The sequence below is a fragment of the Haliaeetus leucocephalus genome, unplaced genomic scaffold (genome assembly GCF_000737465.1).
Source record: "Haliaeetus leucocephalus isolate CR32 unplaced genomic scaffold, Haliaeetus_leucocephalus-4.0 Scaffold840, whole genome shotgun sequence".
NCBI classification, from domain to species: Eukaryota; Metazoa; Chordata; class Aves; order Accipitriformes; family Accipitridae; genus Haliaeetus; species Haliaeetus leucocephalus.
The window spans coordinates 3,875,856-3,891,239 of record NW_010973276.1 but is presented as its reverse complement, the minus strand read 5'-3'; the positions used below and the strand labels follow the sequence as shown (position 1 = coordinate 3,891,239).

Here is a 15,384-nt window from a genome sequence, read left to right as displayed (position 1 = left end):
TCCTTTTGCCATTACGTGTTTGGCTTGGTTTTCTTACGGTTGTTTCTGTTAATTATCTTTCATTTCTCAGTTATGTGAAAACATTGCAAGGAAAATTGTTTAATAGCTGAGTCAAGGGTATCGATCTTTAGCTCATGAGTGTGATCTTTCATAGGGGAGATTTTTATCAACTTCAAAAGGCAGCACAGCCCTGAACAGGCAGTGGTTGATAAGAACCCAAGACCTGGGTCTGGTACCTGCCTCTGCTACTGGCTGCTGTGCAACCCTCCGTGATGGGTTTTTTCCTTCCTAGGGCGAGTCTTCTAACTTTACAGTAGTGTAAAATGAACCTCCTTCGTGAGACTAGAAGCAGCTCATTATAGTTGCTCTCTGCATCTAGGGCTTTTTCTTCCCTGTTGAAAATGGGAAATAGCAGCCCTGGCCCCTAAAAAGCCTGTGCTCAGCAGCCTGGACATGGAAAACGTGAGCTGGTCAAAAATTAGTTGTTGAGGCAACAGCGAGGAGAGCTGTAACAGCACAGCTTGGAACAGGGCTGTAATAGCCCTTTTGTAGCCTGAAGCCACTGGCGTGAGTGGTTCTCCTGCGCTGGACCCAACCACCATGTCAAGGAGCCAGGATTTTTGCTGTAATACTCAGTTTCCATACCCTTCAGGGCCAGCCTGTGAAGCCTGGCTGGGGTTTGGCCTCCAGTAGCACTCCAGGACTCCAGTAGCACAGTTTAAACACCCTTCACACACTAACTCTTATTCCTTAATTACAAGCTGTCAGTTGTCATCAGTCCTTTGCTACTTCGTTTAGTAATCAGGAGGCTAGCCCTAATGCTCTCAAAGTGACAACCCCAAATGCTAAATTCATGAGCTAAACGGAGAGATTTTGCTGCGTCTCTTGATCTGTTCAGTATCTGCAGATCCCAGTAGTCCCCCCCACTTTAAAGAAAGGGCACTTTCTTAAAAAGTTTGTTATTGTTGTGAGGGAAACCGTTAAAATCAGAAGGAAATGCAGCACACTGCGTTAGCCTTCAGACAGCCTGAAGGAATAGCTCAGAGATGGACCTGACTCATCGCAGCAGGGTATTGACTCTGGAGCGTAATTATGATGCTTTGAGAACCTGATTTTAAAATAATTGAGGTATAAAATTACGTGCCTGGCTTTCACAGTTACTACAGCTCTGTGTATAAATTGAGTAACGGCCTGTACAAATGTGCTACTTGGCTATAGCAGAAATAGCAGCAAGTCTGGAAATGTCCTGTGTCACCATTGTTCTTCTCTTGCTGAGAGGAGCTGCCTGCAAGCTGAGTTTTGCCAACAGCCTTGGTTACTGGTCCTGGCTGTGTGGCTGCAGGGGTTTGGCAAACCCACAGAGAGTCCAACTTGGTACTTGGCGGCAGGGCAGCCAAAATCCAGCCTGCTGTCGAAACACTGGCTGCTGGCTAATTCTGGCATGTTGAGCATCTCCATTCAAACACCTCTGGCTGCTTGTAGCAACGGGCTGGATACGTGTAAGTGCCAGGGACACAGCTGGTGTTTTGACACCCGTTTTCCAAAGCTGCATCGTGGCTCCCTTACTTCCAGAAGGGCTTTCTCTTCTCTCCATAGCAGCCATCATGTCTGCAGACAAACTTCTGTGTTTTGTTTGGACAATACAGTAAGCGGTCTTGAAGAGCTTTGATTCTCTATAAAGTCCCAAGACTTTGGAAGGAGGCTGCTGTCCTCAGTGAGTTGTCTGAAAGCGCAATTTTGTCACCTCTGTACCACCTGGCATGGTGTTCCCCAAGATCTGAATCTGGTGAAAACCCATGTTTATCTTTCATGGTTTGCCACCTGGGCTCCACTGCTCTTAGAAGGGTTAGGGCAGGTTATTTTCAGCTCAAAGGCAGCCCAAGCTGCAAACTTACCTTGACAATTTTTTTTTAACCATTCTAGCTTAAAAAAGGCAAACAAGTCATGTTTGTTCTCTTTGTGCCTCCTTCAGAGTCAGGCTGCAGATCCCAGGTGCTTTTCCTGCTGGTCCCCTCAGTTTGAGGTTGCAATTTGGTTCTTGCTGTTGCCTAGGGTGTTTCCAGGGTGTTTTTCTACCCAACTTTTGGGGACTGGTTGCAGTAGCTGGAGTGGACAGCTGCCGGAGGAGTTTTTGGGAGTATTGCCTTTCCAATGGGCACATCATTGGGACCTGCTGCTGCCTGGAGACCTGCAGGCTGAGCTGAAACACTGCGTTTAAACATGGACTGTAGGGAGGTGGAAACCTGAAGGGAAACTTTATAGCAAAACCTCAGCTTTTGTAAAGCCAAGCAGGAAGCTGGACCAGGAGCCACTGCAGTAGCCAGATGTGCGCTGCACACCGGGTGCTTTGAGGCTGCTGCTGGTGACTGCTGCTCTGCCTGCTTGGGGCTGAAATGGTTGGGTTTTTTAGTCTGTAATAAAATAAGCCCTCTTGTGTCTTGGCCATCTGAATTATTACCTGCCTGGCACTTCATTATAAACACATTTTTTCCATCTTGGTACTGGTTTCCTGCCATTTTATTGCTTTTAAGGTTCTATTTTTTGTTTTATTCATCTCTTCCAATCGATAGAAATATCCTGGTTTTAGCAAGCAGCAAAGGCAGACGTGACTGATGTCCTTATGCTGGGAGCAGAATTGCTTTCAGAGCATTTGGGGAACGTCGGGGGGGAAGCTTTTAAATCTAGTTTTCAAAGATCTCTAAAGCATAACAAACTTCTTGAGACATGTAGCTGAGTCTCCCACTGCCATTAGCTCCAAGAGTTCAGATCCCAGCATTGTACCAATGCAGATCTGGGGCCAGTGCTTGAGATCCATCCTCTGGTGGTTACTGTTGTTCTTTGCTGTGACACTAATTAAAAACCACCTAATGAGACTATCTCCACCTGTTCTGGAGGATTAGTTTTGATGGAGGAAATCCTGCACATGCGTGTGAATGCATGCACTTCTGCACATAGGCATGGCACTGTTGGGAAGCGCAGTCTTCCCAGAATTATTGTCTACGGGGTTTGCCAGGGCAGATTTTTTTATATCCCCCCCCCCGCCCGTCCACACGCACAGACTGCTCTGACAGCAATAAAATGAAACAGAGAATTGAATTTGAAAATAAATTGTTTAGCTGATGCAGCACCAGGCAGATAGCTGTTCCAGAAGAGTTGATCCAGGATGGATTGGCTTTACTGCCAAATGAGAAATGTGGCAATCAAACGAAGGCAAGCTGACAGCATGCCGGCGCGGGGGCTGCGTGCCTGGGTGAGGCAAACCCTCTGGCTGGGATGCGGTGCACAGTGCCCCGTGTAAATTCAGCGGTGGGTCAGCTCTAGTGCGAGACGGAGATGTTGCAGTGCCCTTTGAGGGCTACACAGATTAGAAGTCGGTAGACCTGGGTTGTAAATACTGAATTTTGTCCGTGGTTGCTCTGTGACCATGGGCATGTGTTTTAACCTCTCTAAACCTTGTGAAAGGTTGGTGAAGTGCTGTGCAAACACCAAGTGGTGCTGAGGCCTGTTGATAGTGGTGTGGTTTCCTGGTTCCCAGACCATGGTTTAATCTGCTAGATAAGTTGCTTGGTTTTATTCTTTTTTTTTTTTTTTTTTTTTCCCCCCAGCTGTAGGGTGTGGGGCTGGTTTCGCTCCAGCAACTGTATCTGAAGGCACAGCAGAAAGGTGGATTTTGGTGTTGAGAAGGAGCAAGGGAAGTGCTTTGTGTGCTGGGAGAACGGTCATGGGAACCTGCTGAGGCTGATTCGGCCTGATAGCAGACAGCTTTGCTTCTTGTGTCCTCTCTTCCTCAACAGTTGTCATCACCACCCCCACCACACCCCTTCCTTACCTGTTTTTATTGTCTTCATCCATAGCCCATAGGGAGTCTTAAGAATATTTGAAAAGTTACTGCTTTAACCCTTGGTGTAGTAAATGCTGTATTCCCCATATTCTTAAGCAATAATTCTATTAAATTGCCTTGGGGTGGGGTATGGTGGTTGGTTTTTTTTTTTTTTTTTTTTTTATGTTGCAGTTTGATCTTTGGCTGTATTGTTATGCAGCGGGAGTGTAAAAATGAGTCTGGCATTGACATCAGTAGCAGGAAGATTTTGCCTGTAGACTACTTTGGAAAGACAAGGGGTCCTACCAGCACTAATTCAGAATAAAGTAGGGAAGAAAAGTACATTTCTGCTGTCTTTATTGTTAGAATCCAAATGACTTTTTTCATCATGGTGTTACTGAGGGCCAAGGAAGTCTAATTATTGCCTTTTTCTTGCTGCTGAATGAATGCTGAATGAGAGGATAAAAACCTGATACCTTTGAGTGGATGCATCTCTGGTGTGTTGCTGACATTGGAGAGATACTTTATTGTCTGGCAACAGAAGGTCTGCCTATTCATTTTGAGCTTTTGTCATATCTCTTCCATGGAGATGCTATTGCATATGAAAGTCTGATTGATACAGTGGCAAAGGTCGGGAGGGTAATAGCTTTGATGGTATCCTCTGAAGCAAATCAAAATTCTTCTAAAAGAATCTGTTCAATTTGATACCAAGGGTCTGGTAGCACTCCAGGGATTCTTCTCTCTGCTATGAAGCTTATAGCTATTACAAAAATTAATGTTTGCCTGTTGTTGTTTGTTCTTTTTTTTTTTTTTTCCCTCCTAATAGGATGTTCTGCAATAAGAATGGAAAATAACTGCTTCTCTCTCTTCCCCCCCCTTTCTCTCTCTTTCTCTCTCACTCTGTTTCAGGGATCCTCAATGCATTTGCTTGCCGTTATTTAAGGAGCCTTTACTAAAAGCTTCTGGATTGTGTTTCTGAGCGGACAAAAGATTTTTGTATTCAAAATGCTCATAAAGGAATATCGTATTCCTCTTCCGATGAGTGTGGAAGAATATCGAATTGCGCAACTGTACATGATACAGGTCAGTAATGTTTCAGCCCATGTGGATGAGCGCAGGCTAACACAGGGCTTTGTGTGGAAGAGTGAAGTATTGCTGCAGAATTAGATGTTTTAAATTTGAGGTTTGCTGCGTGCTTATAAAGGAGCAGGGGGGGAAAGTAATACAAACTTCAATTTATGACTTGCCTCCTCTTGTCCTTATATTAGAGAACCTCTGTTTGACCTACCTGGGGAAACAACAGCTCATGGATAGGCTATTCCTATGGAAAGAAGCACTGAGCCCAAGTATGCGGGTACCTACCTGGAAGTGATCAAGCTGTACAGCTTAAGCACCTACTGCTTCTCAGTTGGGTTGTGGTTACTGGTCATGCCAGTTCCAGCCGCATACCAAAGGCTCGTGCTCTTTTGTTGGGAAGAAACACTCTAGTATAAATTTGAGAGCGTATGCCTTTTGAAAGGCATAACTTTGAGTTTGGGAGGGAAAAATCTGGATGTAACACTTCTTTGCTTATGTACCACTATGAAACAGATACTAATCAGTTTGGGCATAAAACTTAGATTATTTTTAATAGGCTTCTGAATACTGATGGGAATTTTTGTTGAATTCCCCATATTCAATAAAGCAGTTAATTAAAATGTTGGGGTTTTGTAACTCAAATCCTCTGTGCCCATATTCTCCCAGTGTTTGAAATCCAACCAGGAGCATTTTTAAAAGGAAATTAATCTGAAGGGTTATTTCATTGTCCCATGCTTTAAATAAAATTTAATTTTGCTCATCCAGCAAAACACATGTCTAATATTGAGTTTGCAGTAGAACTCCTCTTTCTGTGGCAGGATGAAGCAATTCTAGAAAAATCTGCTTTGGTGTAAAACCTAAAATGAATTAAAAAAAACCCCAACCACCCCAAAAACCAAAGCAAAAGCCCAACTCCCCCATTTCTCCCCTGACCACCCAACTGTGTTCCTTTAAGGACTCGTGCACTTGGACTTGACTGTTAAAACAGTGTATGGTGTGTGTGTGTGGCTTCATTTTTGTGTAAGTTTTCCTGATGCTGTAGCTGCTTTGAATATTGTTGTAATTATTTTCTTACAAATTTTTCTTCCAAATTTGGCTCAGCTGTTTTGAATAAAGAGCTGGTTGATGGATGCAGAACTTGTCAGTGAGCAGCAGAGCGTACAGGAGAATGATCTGATTAAGAAGGAGGAGCCCACCTGATTTAACGGAGGATGAATCATTAACTGGGGAATGTCTGTGGGGGCCTCCTGTGAGATGTGGAGGACTTGGTCAGGGGGACTGAATTTGCTGTTCATTTTCAGAAGTTAGAATACTTATTTTTATTTCATTAATGCAGAACACTGGATTCCACTTTGTTCACTTGCCAGTGATTTTGGCCATATCTTAATGTCAAAGGACATGATAAGTCGTTAGGGTTTCCTGCAAGGGGAAGTTCTCTGGCCCAGGAAACTGCTTGAGAAACGACACCTCCAAATTGCTATCCAGCCCTGCTTCAGATGTGCTCTAATTTTCTAGTGCATTGATATGTAGCAAAGTAAGGTTTCCTCTTAGATCAGGTGCAATAGCTGGTGTCAAGTCAGGTCTCTGATCTCCCTCCACTTACCTGGGGGTAAGCTGGAAACACTGCATGTAGCCCAAGATCTAGGTGAGCTAGAGAAGTGCATGACAAGCAAGTGACTTTACTGTGTTATGTGTACAAGTAGTACAAGAGGAAAAGTTACCTGTGCTTTTTATTGAAAATACTAGTCTCGGCTCAAATTTGAAAAAAAGAAATAACAAAACCAGAAAACCCACTTAGGGTAGAATGTGGGGTTTATATTCTTTTTCTTAGTGTTTGGTAGTTATCTGCTTCAACTCTTCCTGAAATTGGTGGAAAAATTCCTGCTGACTTCAGTGGGAGCTTTTCCTAGACCATGATATCAAATGTCCTTTTTCTTCAGTTTGATTTAAAAGTGGAGGTTTTGTCTTTGAGACAAGCACTGGGGAGAGAGCAGTGGGGAGCATGACTTCCGTTCTTTTCAGAGAATGAGAAAGTGCTTCATGTCTGTCTCCCCCCCCCCCCCTTCCCCCCTCCTCTGAAACGTGTAAGGAGGCCACAGGAGAAGCAAGCTCTGTATACTGAACTCCCTGAGGGGAACAAGCTGAGATATCTGTATAAAACAGCAGTGTAGAGGCATTTCTTAGAAATCTTTGGCTGAAATGTAGAACAGAATGACTTAAAGCAGTTCCCGGGGAGAGGGGTGATTCTTAAAAGCAGAAGGTTCATTTCAAAGACATTTGTTGTGTACAGTATGGTGTCATTATTGCTGGAGACACTAGTCAGCCTGGTCCTGTAAGCAACAGTTTTCCAACAGTGTAAAAAGGAGATGTCACAATTATTCCTCAAGGGTTTTAGAGAGCCTTAAGCATGTACTTGATCACTCGTTTAACTTCAAGCTCATGAGTGAAGATCCCTATTAAACTCCAGAGAAGTTGGTGTAAAGTTGCTCTTTTAAGAGCAATCAAATAATTTTCCTAGATTTCAGCATCCTCAAAATGAAAGTTTTCCAAAAGCACCTTCTCACCTGAGGGCTGAAGCAACTGTCCCATGCAGTTGCTCTGGGAACTCTTTCTGTGGAAATAGTGCTTTTAAAGCCATGTGGGCAGGGATGTTCAGACTCAAGCTGTAGCACTGCAGTCACTTTTCAAAGATGTTTTGGTGGAGGTTTTTGCTTTGCAGTGGAAGATCCTTTCATCTCCTTTCATGAGAAAACAGTCCCTTCTTCTTAGAACTTTTAACAAAAATTTCCACCAGATTTGATGTAAGCAGCATCACGCCCAAGTAGCAAAGGATCCTTCCATTAAACTGGGGCAGGCTGTACTCATATTTTACTATGTGTACTGGATGGGAGAATTAAAATTGTGCAGTATATAATCCAGCATCTCTGTTGGTTCTCTGTGCCACTAGGCAGGCGAGACATGCAATAAATCATTGTGTGCATGCTCGTGTTGCTCTCTAATTCCTCTTGAAGTTCTCCAGGCTGGTATATAAAGCTGTGAAAACTGAGGTGAGTGGCCTGCTGCTTTGCTTTTTAATTTTTTTTTTTTTTTTTTTTCAATTTGAGGGTGGGGGAAGGGGAGCAACAAGTCTCTTAAGTGTTGCTTTCTGCTAGCTTCTGAAATATTATCTACAGAGACAGAGGTTTCAGTCCTTTAAATAGCACTTAAATTCTTCCATAAATAAGTTAATTTTACATTACAGCAAAGGGCTTAATGTACCCTTGACTTGCTTGGAGCCTAGCAGATCTGAACTGAATTGTTTTTCTCTATTAAATTTTAGACTATTGATATCCCTATTTTCATGGGAGAACTCTCATGCAGTGTTGTCAACGTCTTCAGGCTGGGAGCCCTTGCTGCAGTAGCCACAGAGCAGTTAGGTCTTAGCTCTTCCATATGCACAAGGGTTTTTTTGCATAATTGCTGGGTTTTTTGTCTCTTTTGCTATACCAATTAAAACATACTAATTTTTATATCTTAGCTCAGAACCAGTGATCTTCCTTCCTACTGTGACCTGTGTAAAACAGGTGAAATATTTCAAAACAGTGAATCATTCTTTGCACCTCTTTTCTAGACAATAGTTTTGTAGTGTAGCTTTTTCCTAAAAATCTGTACACGCATTTAAAAGCCTGTCCTGCTTCCAGGGGTGAGAGTTCTTTAGATAAACTTGACCTTGAGAGCTGCCCATAGGACTGGGAGAGCTGCAGTTTGGTCTGGGGAAGCTGCAGGCTCGTATGCTAACGTAAGCTGAAAGCAACTAGAGATGAGCACTGAAACGTGTTTCATGAAGCACAAACTGTTTATGGAGGGGACGACTGTAAGCATCTGTAGGGATTTGTTTCTTCCTGCAGAAATGCTGAACTGAGGACTCTGTCCTGGACGTCTTCTCTGACTCCGCACATCACATCAAAGGCACGTGCAATATTTCTGTCTTTGTGAGGAGACAAGAATAAGGATAGAACCGTTGTGTTTTATACATTAGATAGATCTTATTAAAGGGTCTCTTAATTGTTCGTCTTCTAAGTGTCCTGCATATTTGTGTCTCAACAGCTGTCCTTTGCTGTAACACTTGCTTCCTTTTCTTGTGTGTTTAGAGAACTTACCTTTCTGTATGCCTCCCCCTCGCCCCAGGAACAACACACACTTTAATGTTAAGTCTCTATCTCATAAAAGCTTATATTCCCAGATCTGAATGTGTTTGTCAGAAAGATCAGTATGTTATTAGCCAAAGGTCAGCCGATTTATCATCTTAATACCATTCATTACTACAGCTCCATATGCCAGGAGATTCCGAAAGACCGTTGCCCTTCTGACCCTTACATAAGATGAGAGAATTCTTCTTGTTATTAAATCTTATTTTTATATCGGTGTGCATAGCTTACTTTCTCTGCTGTAAATAAGTCTGGTCCTCATTTTCTCCATGCAGTTTTCTCTGAGTACTTGTGACCTTCCTCCAAAGATAGTGTACTTTAAAAATATTCTTCTGGACCTAGTGATTGCCTTTTGAGGATGAGACTTATTTTAAGATGCTGCATCATCCTTATAAGCTAATAATGTTAATACTTTGTCATTCAGCACTTCAAGGCTCGGTCCACAACTGGGGAAGGACTCTGGCCCCTGTTTGAGGCAATCTGTAAAAGATAATCCGTCTGCTCAGCACTGTCTGCTGAACTCGGGCAGGATCCTGGGAATTGAGGATTCTTCTCATCTTTTAACATGAGCCTCTCTTCTACAGTCCCTCAGGGACATTTATTGCCTTCCCTGAAAAATCAGAGCGTGTTTCCCAAGCATGTGCAGTGTGCTGTACTCACCTGTCGTGACTGCTGATGGAGTATCCTGAGTCACTTCCCTCCTTTCTGAAGGATCATGATTTTTCTGTCATTTTAGTCTCCAGACCCCTGTGCTGTCCTGTTTTCTCCTTCATTTGTGTGTAGCTCTCAGGCACCACCTTTGAGAATAGACTTAAAAAATGTGCTTGGTGGTGGTAATACTTGAGGCCACATCCTGATATCTGGGTGCAGAAGTCATGTCCCTTAAACTCTTAGCTACGCTTGGCAATTGCCAGCAGGCTCAGCAGATGGTGAAAGATTGATTGAGTGGGGGAAAACAAACTAACCCTTCATCTCTGGACAGTGAAGAACTGGATGGCTGATTATTTTTGTTTCACTTGCAGATGCCTTGGCCATCTGGACAGATAGACATATATGGTTTAATTTTAAAAGCAGGTGACACTGCTGACAGCTCCAGAGACCCTGGAAGATTCACAAGTCTAAAACCAAAAGCCTGTTTTGGAGCTCTTCTGCCAATGTCTATGCTGCAGCATTAAAAACCTGTGACTTCCATGTTCTCTCTTCTTCCTCTGGTTTTCATAACCTTTTCATTGTGATCATGAGGGCTTGCATCTTTCCAAAAGAGCAGAGTAGGACACTCACAGTTGCTTAGCTTTGAGAACAAGGGCAGTACAGGTACGTTCAGTGCTACTAGACTTATGGTCTGATTTGCACAGCTGACAGCAACACCCATACAGGTTATCATTTTGGGAAAACATACAGAAATATCAAACATCTTTTCTGCATTTACTTTTTTCTTGTTTTGTAGTTGTTATCCTGGAACAGTTCTTAAACTGGCTGTTATTCACCATACCTGGTGAAAAAAAGATTGATTTTACAGTAGTGAGCTATGTTGCCTTGACAGTTTACATGTGCTGTCTTTCTTTAACAAAACTGAGTGAAGCTGAGGTAAGGCTATGACACAAAAATTATTTTAAACTTCAGATTTGTACTGGTTTTAATACAGGATGCAGCACTGATAATCCTGCTGAGCTTGTGGCTGTCAAAAATGCTGTTTCCTTCTTTATTTTTTTTTATTCTTATGAAAGAAGGTTTCTGATGTATGGACAAAATCTTGACTGCTGACCCAGATTAGGTTCTCACTTTTTCAAATACCTGAAGGCAAGTGATGAATTAAGTATTAGGAAAACTGTAAGGGGTTACTTTAAGCCAGTCTTCCAGTATTTTAGCATACAGCCTATTGTTAGTGAATAATTGCACTGGGTTCCTAACATCTAAGGGATGTAGTCAGAGTATCAGAATTGATCCAAAACACCTTGAGTTGAAATTTCATCTCTGACTCACGATATAATAATGGGCAACTTGCTTTACCTCCGTTGGAACTAGGGACAGTAATTCTCACAGACAGTGTCTGTGGAATAGTTAATACAGTGAAAAATGCATTTAAAGTCATGGAAGGAAATAGTCAAGGTAAGATGAAATACTGAGTAGTAGATATGTTGAAAGATGGAGCATGTGGGGTAAACAAGTTTGAGGTATCTCCATAATAAAGTGATTCCTAATTCATGTGCCTCTGGCACATCCAGCCCTGGCTCCGTAGGAGTGTGACTGGGCATCTTGGTAAGGCAAAGTGATTAATGAGTGGCCATGAGAATGGTTCTCTTAATGCTGTAAATTATTTATAGTCTTGCACAATTGATTGTCCCCAAAATATCCTGGTTTTGTACAAACAGCTTCATTAATATCTAGACTTGATTGTAAATAATGCAGTGCAGCAACATTTGTACAAATTGATGCTGCACATATTTTTGCTCTGTCTTGCGAGAGCCTGCTGCTGACAACCTGTCCTGCCTTTAAGTTTTAGGACTTTTTTTAGGAATGTGTTTTACATTACAAGAAAAGCAGCCAAGAATGATGGTGCTGCAGATGCGGCGCAGGTAACCTGCACCTGCTTGGGTGAGAATGGTCCCTTCTTCAGGGCCTTCTGCACGCTCAGCTTTGCCCTGCCTCTGCTGGCTGGGAGTCTTGCAGGATTTGGGGCTGGAAACCCAGAGGGAGGAGGTTCTTGCAGCCTGGGTGCAGCGCAAAGGGCTGTGACCCCCACCTCAGACTGCTCTCAGGAGAGTGAAGAGGTGTCAGGAACAGACCCGGGGTCTCCTGGACACTAACGTACCTCCTGTCAGAAAGCAGATCTACATGTGCTTCTCTCTGCCAGGAAGACCATTCCCGGGTGATATCATCTTTCTCTTTGTGTGTTTAGTATCTCCTTGGAGGCAGCATTACACAGTGACTGAAGCACAGGACAAAAGGCAGCAATTCCTCTGGGATAGTCCCAATTCTTTTTTGGTAAACTTGAGGGAAGAGCCCCATAGTATCCTTGCTGCAGGCAGGGAGGTGATAAGATGGCAGCTCCCTGCAGAGCTGGGAAGGACCCAAAGGGGAACCCTCCTGGAAATTGCAGCTGTGCAGCGCTAGGTTGGGAAGACAGATATTAACTACTTTATGGTTACTCTCAAAACCATCTACCTAATAAGCTGGTGTGTTTGGATATCCCCAATGAAACCAAACTATCTTGAGGAGGAAGGGCAAAAGGTACTTGGCTGTCCTGATGGCTCTGAGCATAACCCCAACCGCAGAGTGTGTACGACAGACTCACTCCTGCTGAGACCGAGTCAGTTCTGTGATTTCTGATCTGCTGGAGGATGCATTGCTTCCAAACCCAGCGTTGGGCAGGGATGTGAAGGTGGTTCGCTGATCTGTAAAGTGTGTGGATCTGGAGGAGACTGTGCTCATGGTCAGCAAAGTCTTAGGTCTCTCTGGAATGTCTCCATATTGATAGAGCTGTCCTCTTTGGCCATCTGATACAGCAGCCTGGAAAGTGGCCATCTTTTCATGGCATTATGACTAGATTTCTGCCAGGATGAGGAGTCTTGCAATTTCCATACACACACACACACACACACACTTTAAAACTCTCTCTCTCTCTCTCATTTTAGGATTCCTTTTGTTTGTTTTCAACTAGATGGTAGCAACACTTAAGACCAGGTTTTATGTTCAGGTGGTGAAGCACTGGTGTTTTGGGGAAGGGGTATTGCCTAGATGGAATGAAGCACTGCACATTGCCCAGCCATTGATCAAACCCAGAAGAAGGATATTTAAAACAGCTGCTCTTTTGCCTTTATTAATAAAGCCATTGATGAGGAAGAGATTTCTTTCTCCTCTCCCCAGGGTTTCAGGTCGTTCCTATGTGTCCAGTGCAATGAGGCTCGGAGTCAAAGTGCTGTTGTAAAGCTTCATGTTCTGCTCGTTATCTTGTTGACTCGAACTAACCTTCCTTTGCTAAATAAGTATTGACACTGGCCCTTTGTGTATTATTTTTTTTAACAGCGCTAATTGGATTAAAATAATTGTCATGCGTGAAGGATGCATGTTAGAGCGCAAAGGGCACATGGAAACCTCAGATGTGGGCACCATGGTTACAAGTGACATCACTTGGTTTGCTGTTAATGGTAATGATTTGTGTGCAGCGCTGAAGCCTGAGTGAAGATGGCCTAAACTAGACCCAGTGGATAGCTGATGCAGTCCCATTGCCATGGAAACAGATGTTGCAGTTTGAAGTTGCCTGCATTCATAATGTGGTGCACATGGTGTAAACAAAAACACGGTCCTGTGGTGTCCACAACTTCTGAAAGGGCAGGAATAGTGTTACTGGGGAGAGTGGGAAACACCTTTGCAGTTGGACTTGGTTTCCTGTTAAGATAGTGCCAACTTAAGTGTGCACAATGAGATGTAGTAAGCCTTGCCTTTGAGTAACAAGAACAAAACTCACAAGTCCCTTACTGTCCTCCAGCAGTTTTGTTGTTGAAGGACTGCCAGTCTGACTTGATGTGGATTGTTTCTGATTTGTACCTTACAAAGTGCAGGCTCAAAAGTAGTATTAAAACCCATCCCTTGGGTAACAGGGATCCTAGGTCCTGCCTACCTTTAATATTGTCTTTCCAATATAAACATTAAGACCATGCTCATCTCCTGCAAAACAGGAGTAGAGAAGCTTCCCTCTCTTCCCTGTTTGGGGACTGTTTTGCTGTATTTTGGTAAAGGTCCCTAATGGAGATGACTGCCGCATCATGGTTAGGATGCTGAAATGGGGCTTGAAAGATCTGGGTACTAGACGTAGCCCTGCCAGCAGCTCTGTGTCATCAGGTTACTTCTTCCCTCTTCAAAATGGTGCCCTTTTGTTGATTCCTTCATCTTTAATGTGAGAGGACTCGGCTATTCTGACTGTGGCACAAAAGCCTTTGTCAGCAAGAAGTTGTGTGTGCTGTTCTACTTCAGCACTCTACTGCATTAATAACAGTAAGGGTGATTTTTATTTTTAATTTAATTCATGTAACTTCCTGTTTGCTCTTAGAACATGTTATACACTGATAAAATTATGTTGGTTTTGATCTGATCTGAAGTTCTCCTTAGCTTCTGTAAGAGTGGAACAGTACCATCTCCTCTGCTCCATTTTTTCACACTGAAAAAAAGCTTTTTGCTCAGGTATCACCCTGATTATGGTGATAGGATTTTAATTGTGTGTTTCAGTTCTTTGACACACACACATTTTGAAAAGAAAAAACAACAAAAACCAGCTTGGGAGGTACGACTACTGTGCTTTTAGGGTAAACCAACATTTTGTTTTCATAGTCAAAGACCTGATTTTTGATTACCTGCAGTAAATACTGACCATGAATGGTGCCTGGTCTATCAGATATCTGTATCAGCAGGCAGAAGGTTGCTGGTGGTGAAAGCAGATTGCTCGTAATGAATTAGATGTCAGTTCAAGTGCTCAGAAAGGAGTGGTTAACAGAACACAGAGCTGAGTCATACCGCAGCAAGAGACAGCTGAAGATAGAATGGATACACCCATGTGCATGCACATCGTCACTGTACATGTTATCCATGTACAAAAATCCTGTGCTGGGAAAATGTGTTAAGAATAAGCCATGCATTAGTTTCAGGACCTTTTGTTATTTTCCAGTATCTCTATCATTGGCTTTCTGGTTTTAGGTGCTGTTTAATTCTGGCTTGCAGCAGCTATGGCCGAAACTGTGCATCTGTTGTCATGCTGTTTTATTTGTGGTGTTTGAATGCTAGTATCACCACAATAAGGCCAGATACATGGCTGAGGCTAGTCGGCTGCAGTGCTTATAACCTCTCCCAGCATTTCTGTAAAAGGCTGTCACGTGCAATGCACCAGTCATAGGCTAACTGGTACCTTCTTAGTACATGCAGCTTCTGCGCTTGCACAGTGCCTGCGGGTAGGGGATGATGATGATGGCTGGTAGGCAGCTGCCTGGAGCACATTGAGGAAGGCAGTTGGTGATGGGAAGAAGGCAATGCTTTGGAAAATCAATTAGAAGAGTGAAATCTCCATCAGCCTAAATAACGTCCGGCTGGAGATAGTTGGGAATATTTTTCCCTTCACGTATGGAAGAGATTGAAAACAAGTAGTTTATTCCTCTCCCAGCCTAAATTTTGCTACTCAGCCCCTTACATCTTAGGTGCCTTTGTACTTCCTTTCTAAAGCTGAACAGAAGAAAATAAAAAAAATAGGTCTGCTTAGTGAAACCAGGTCTTAAAATCTATCCAGTGATGGCAGGAGTAGCTTCCTAAGTA

At 43.1% G+C, this 15,384-nt stretch overlaps 1 protein-coding gene across 2 annotated transcripts in view; it reads left to right on the top strand.

The window, feature by feature from the left end:
• Nucleotides 1-4,726: 4,726 nt before the first annotated feature.
• Nucleotides 4,727-15,384, top strand: part of PITPNM2 (phosphatidylinositol transfer protein, membrane-associated 2) — a 70,013-nt gene continuing 59,355 nt past the window's right edge. For both annotated transcript variants that reach the window (XM_010582218.1, XM_010582219.1), the window contains exon 1: nt 4,727-4,903. In XM_010582218.1, coding sequence (XP_010580520.1) covers nt 4,826-4,903 — 78 coding nt within the window. In that variant the 5' untranslated portion in view covers nt 4,727-4,825. The remainder of the gene's footprint in view (nt 4,904-15,384) is intronic.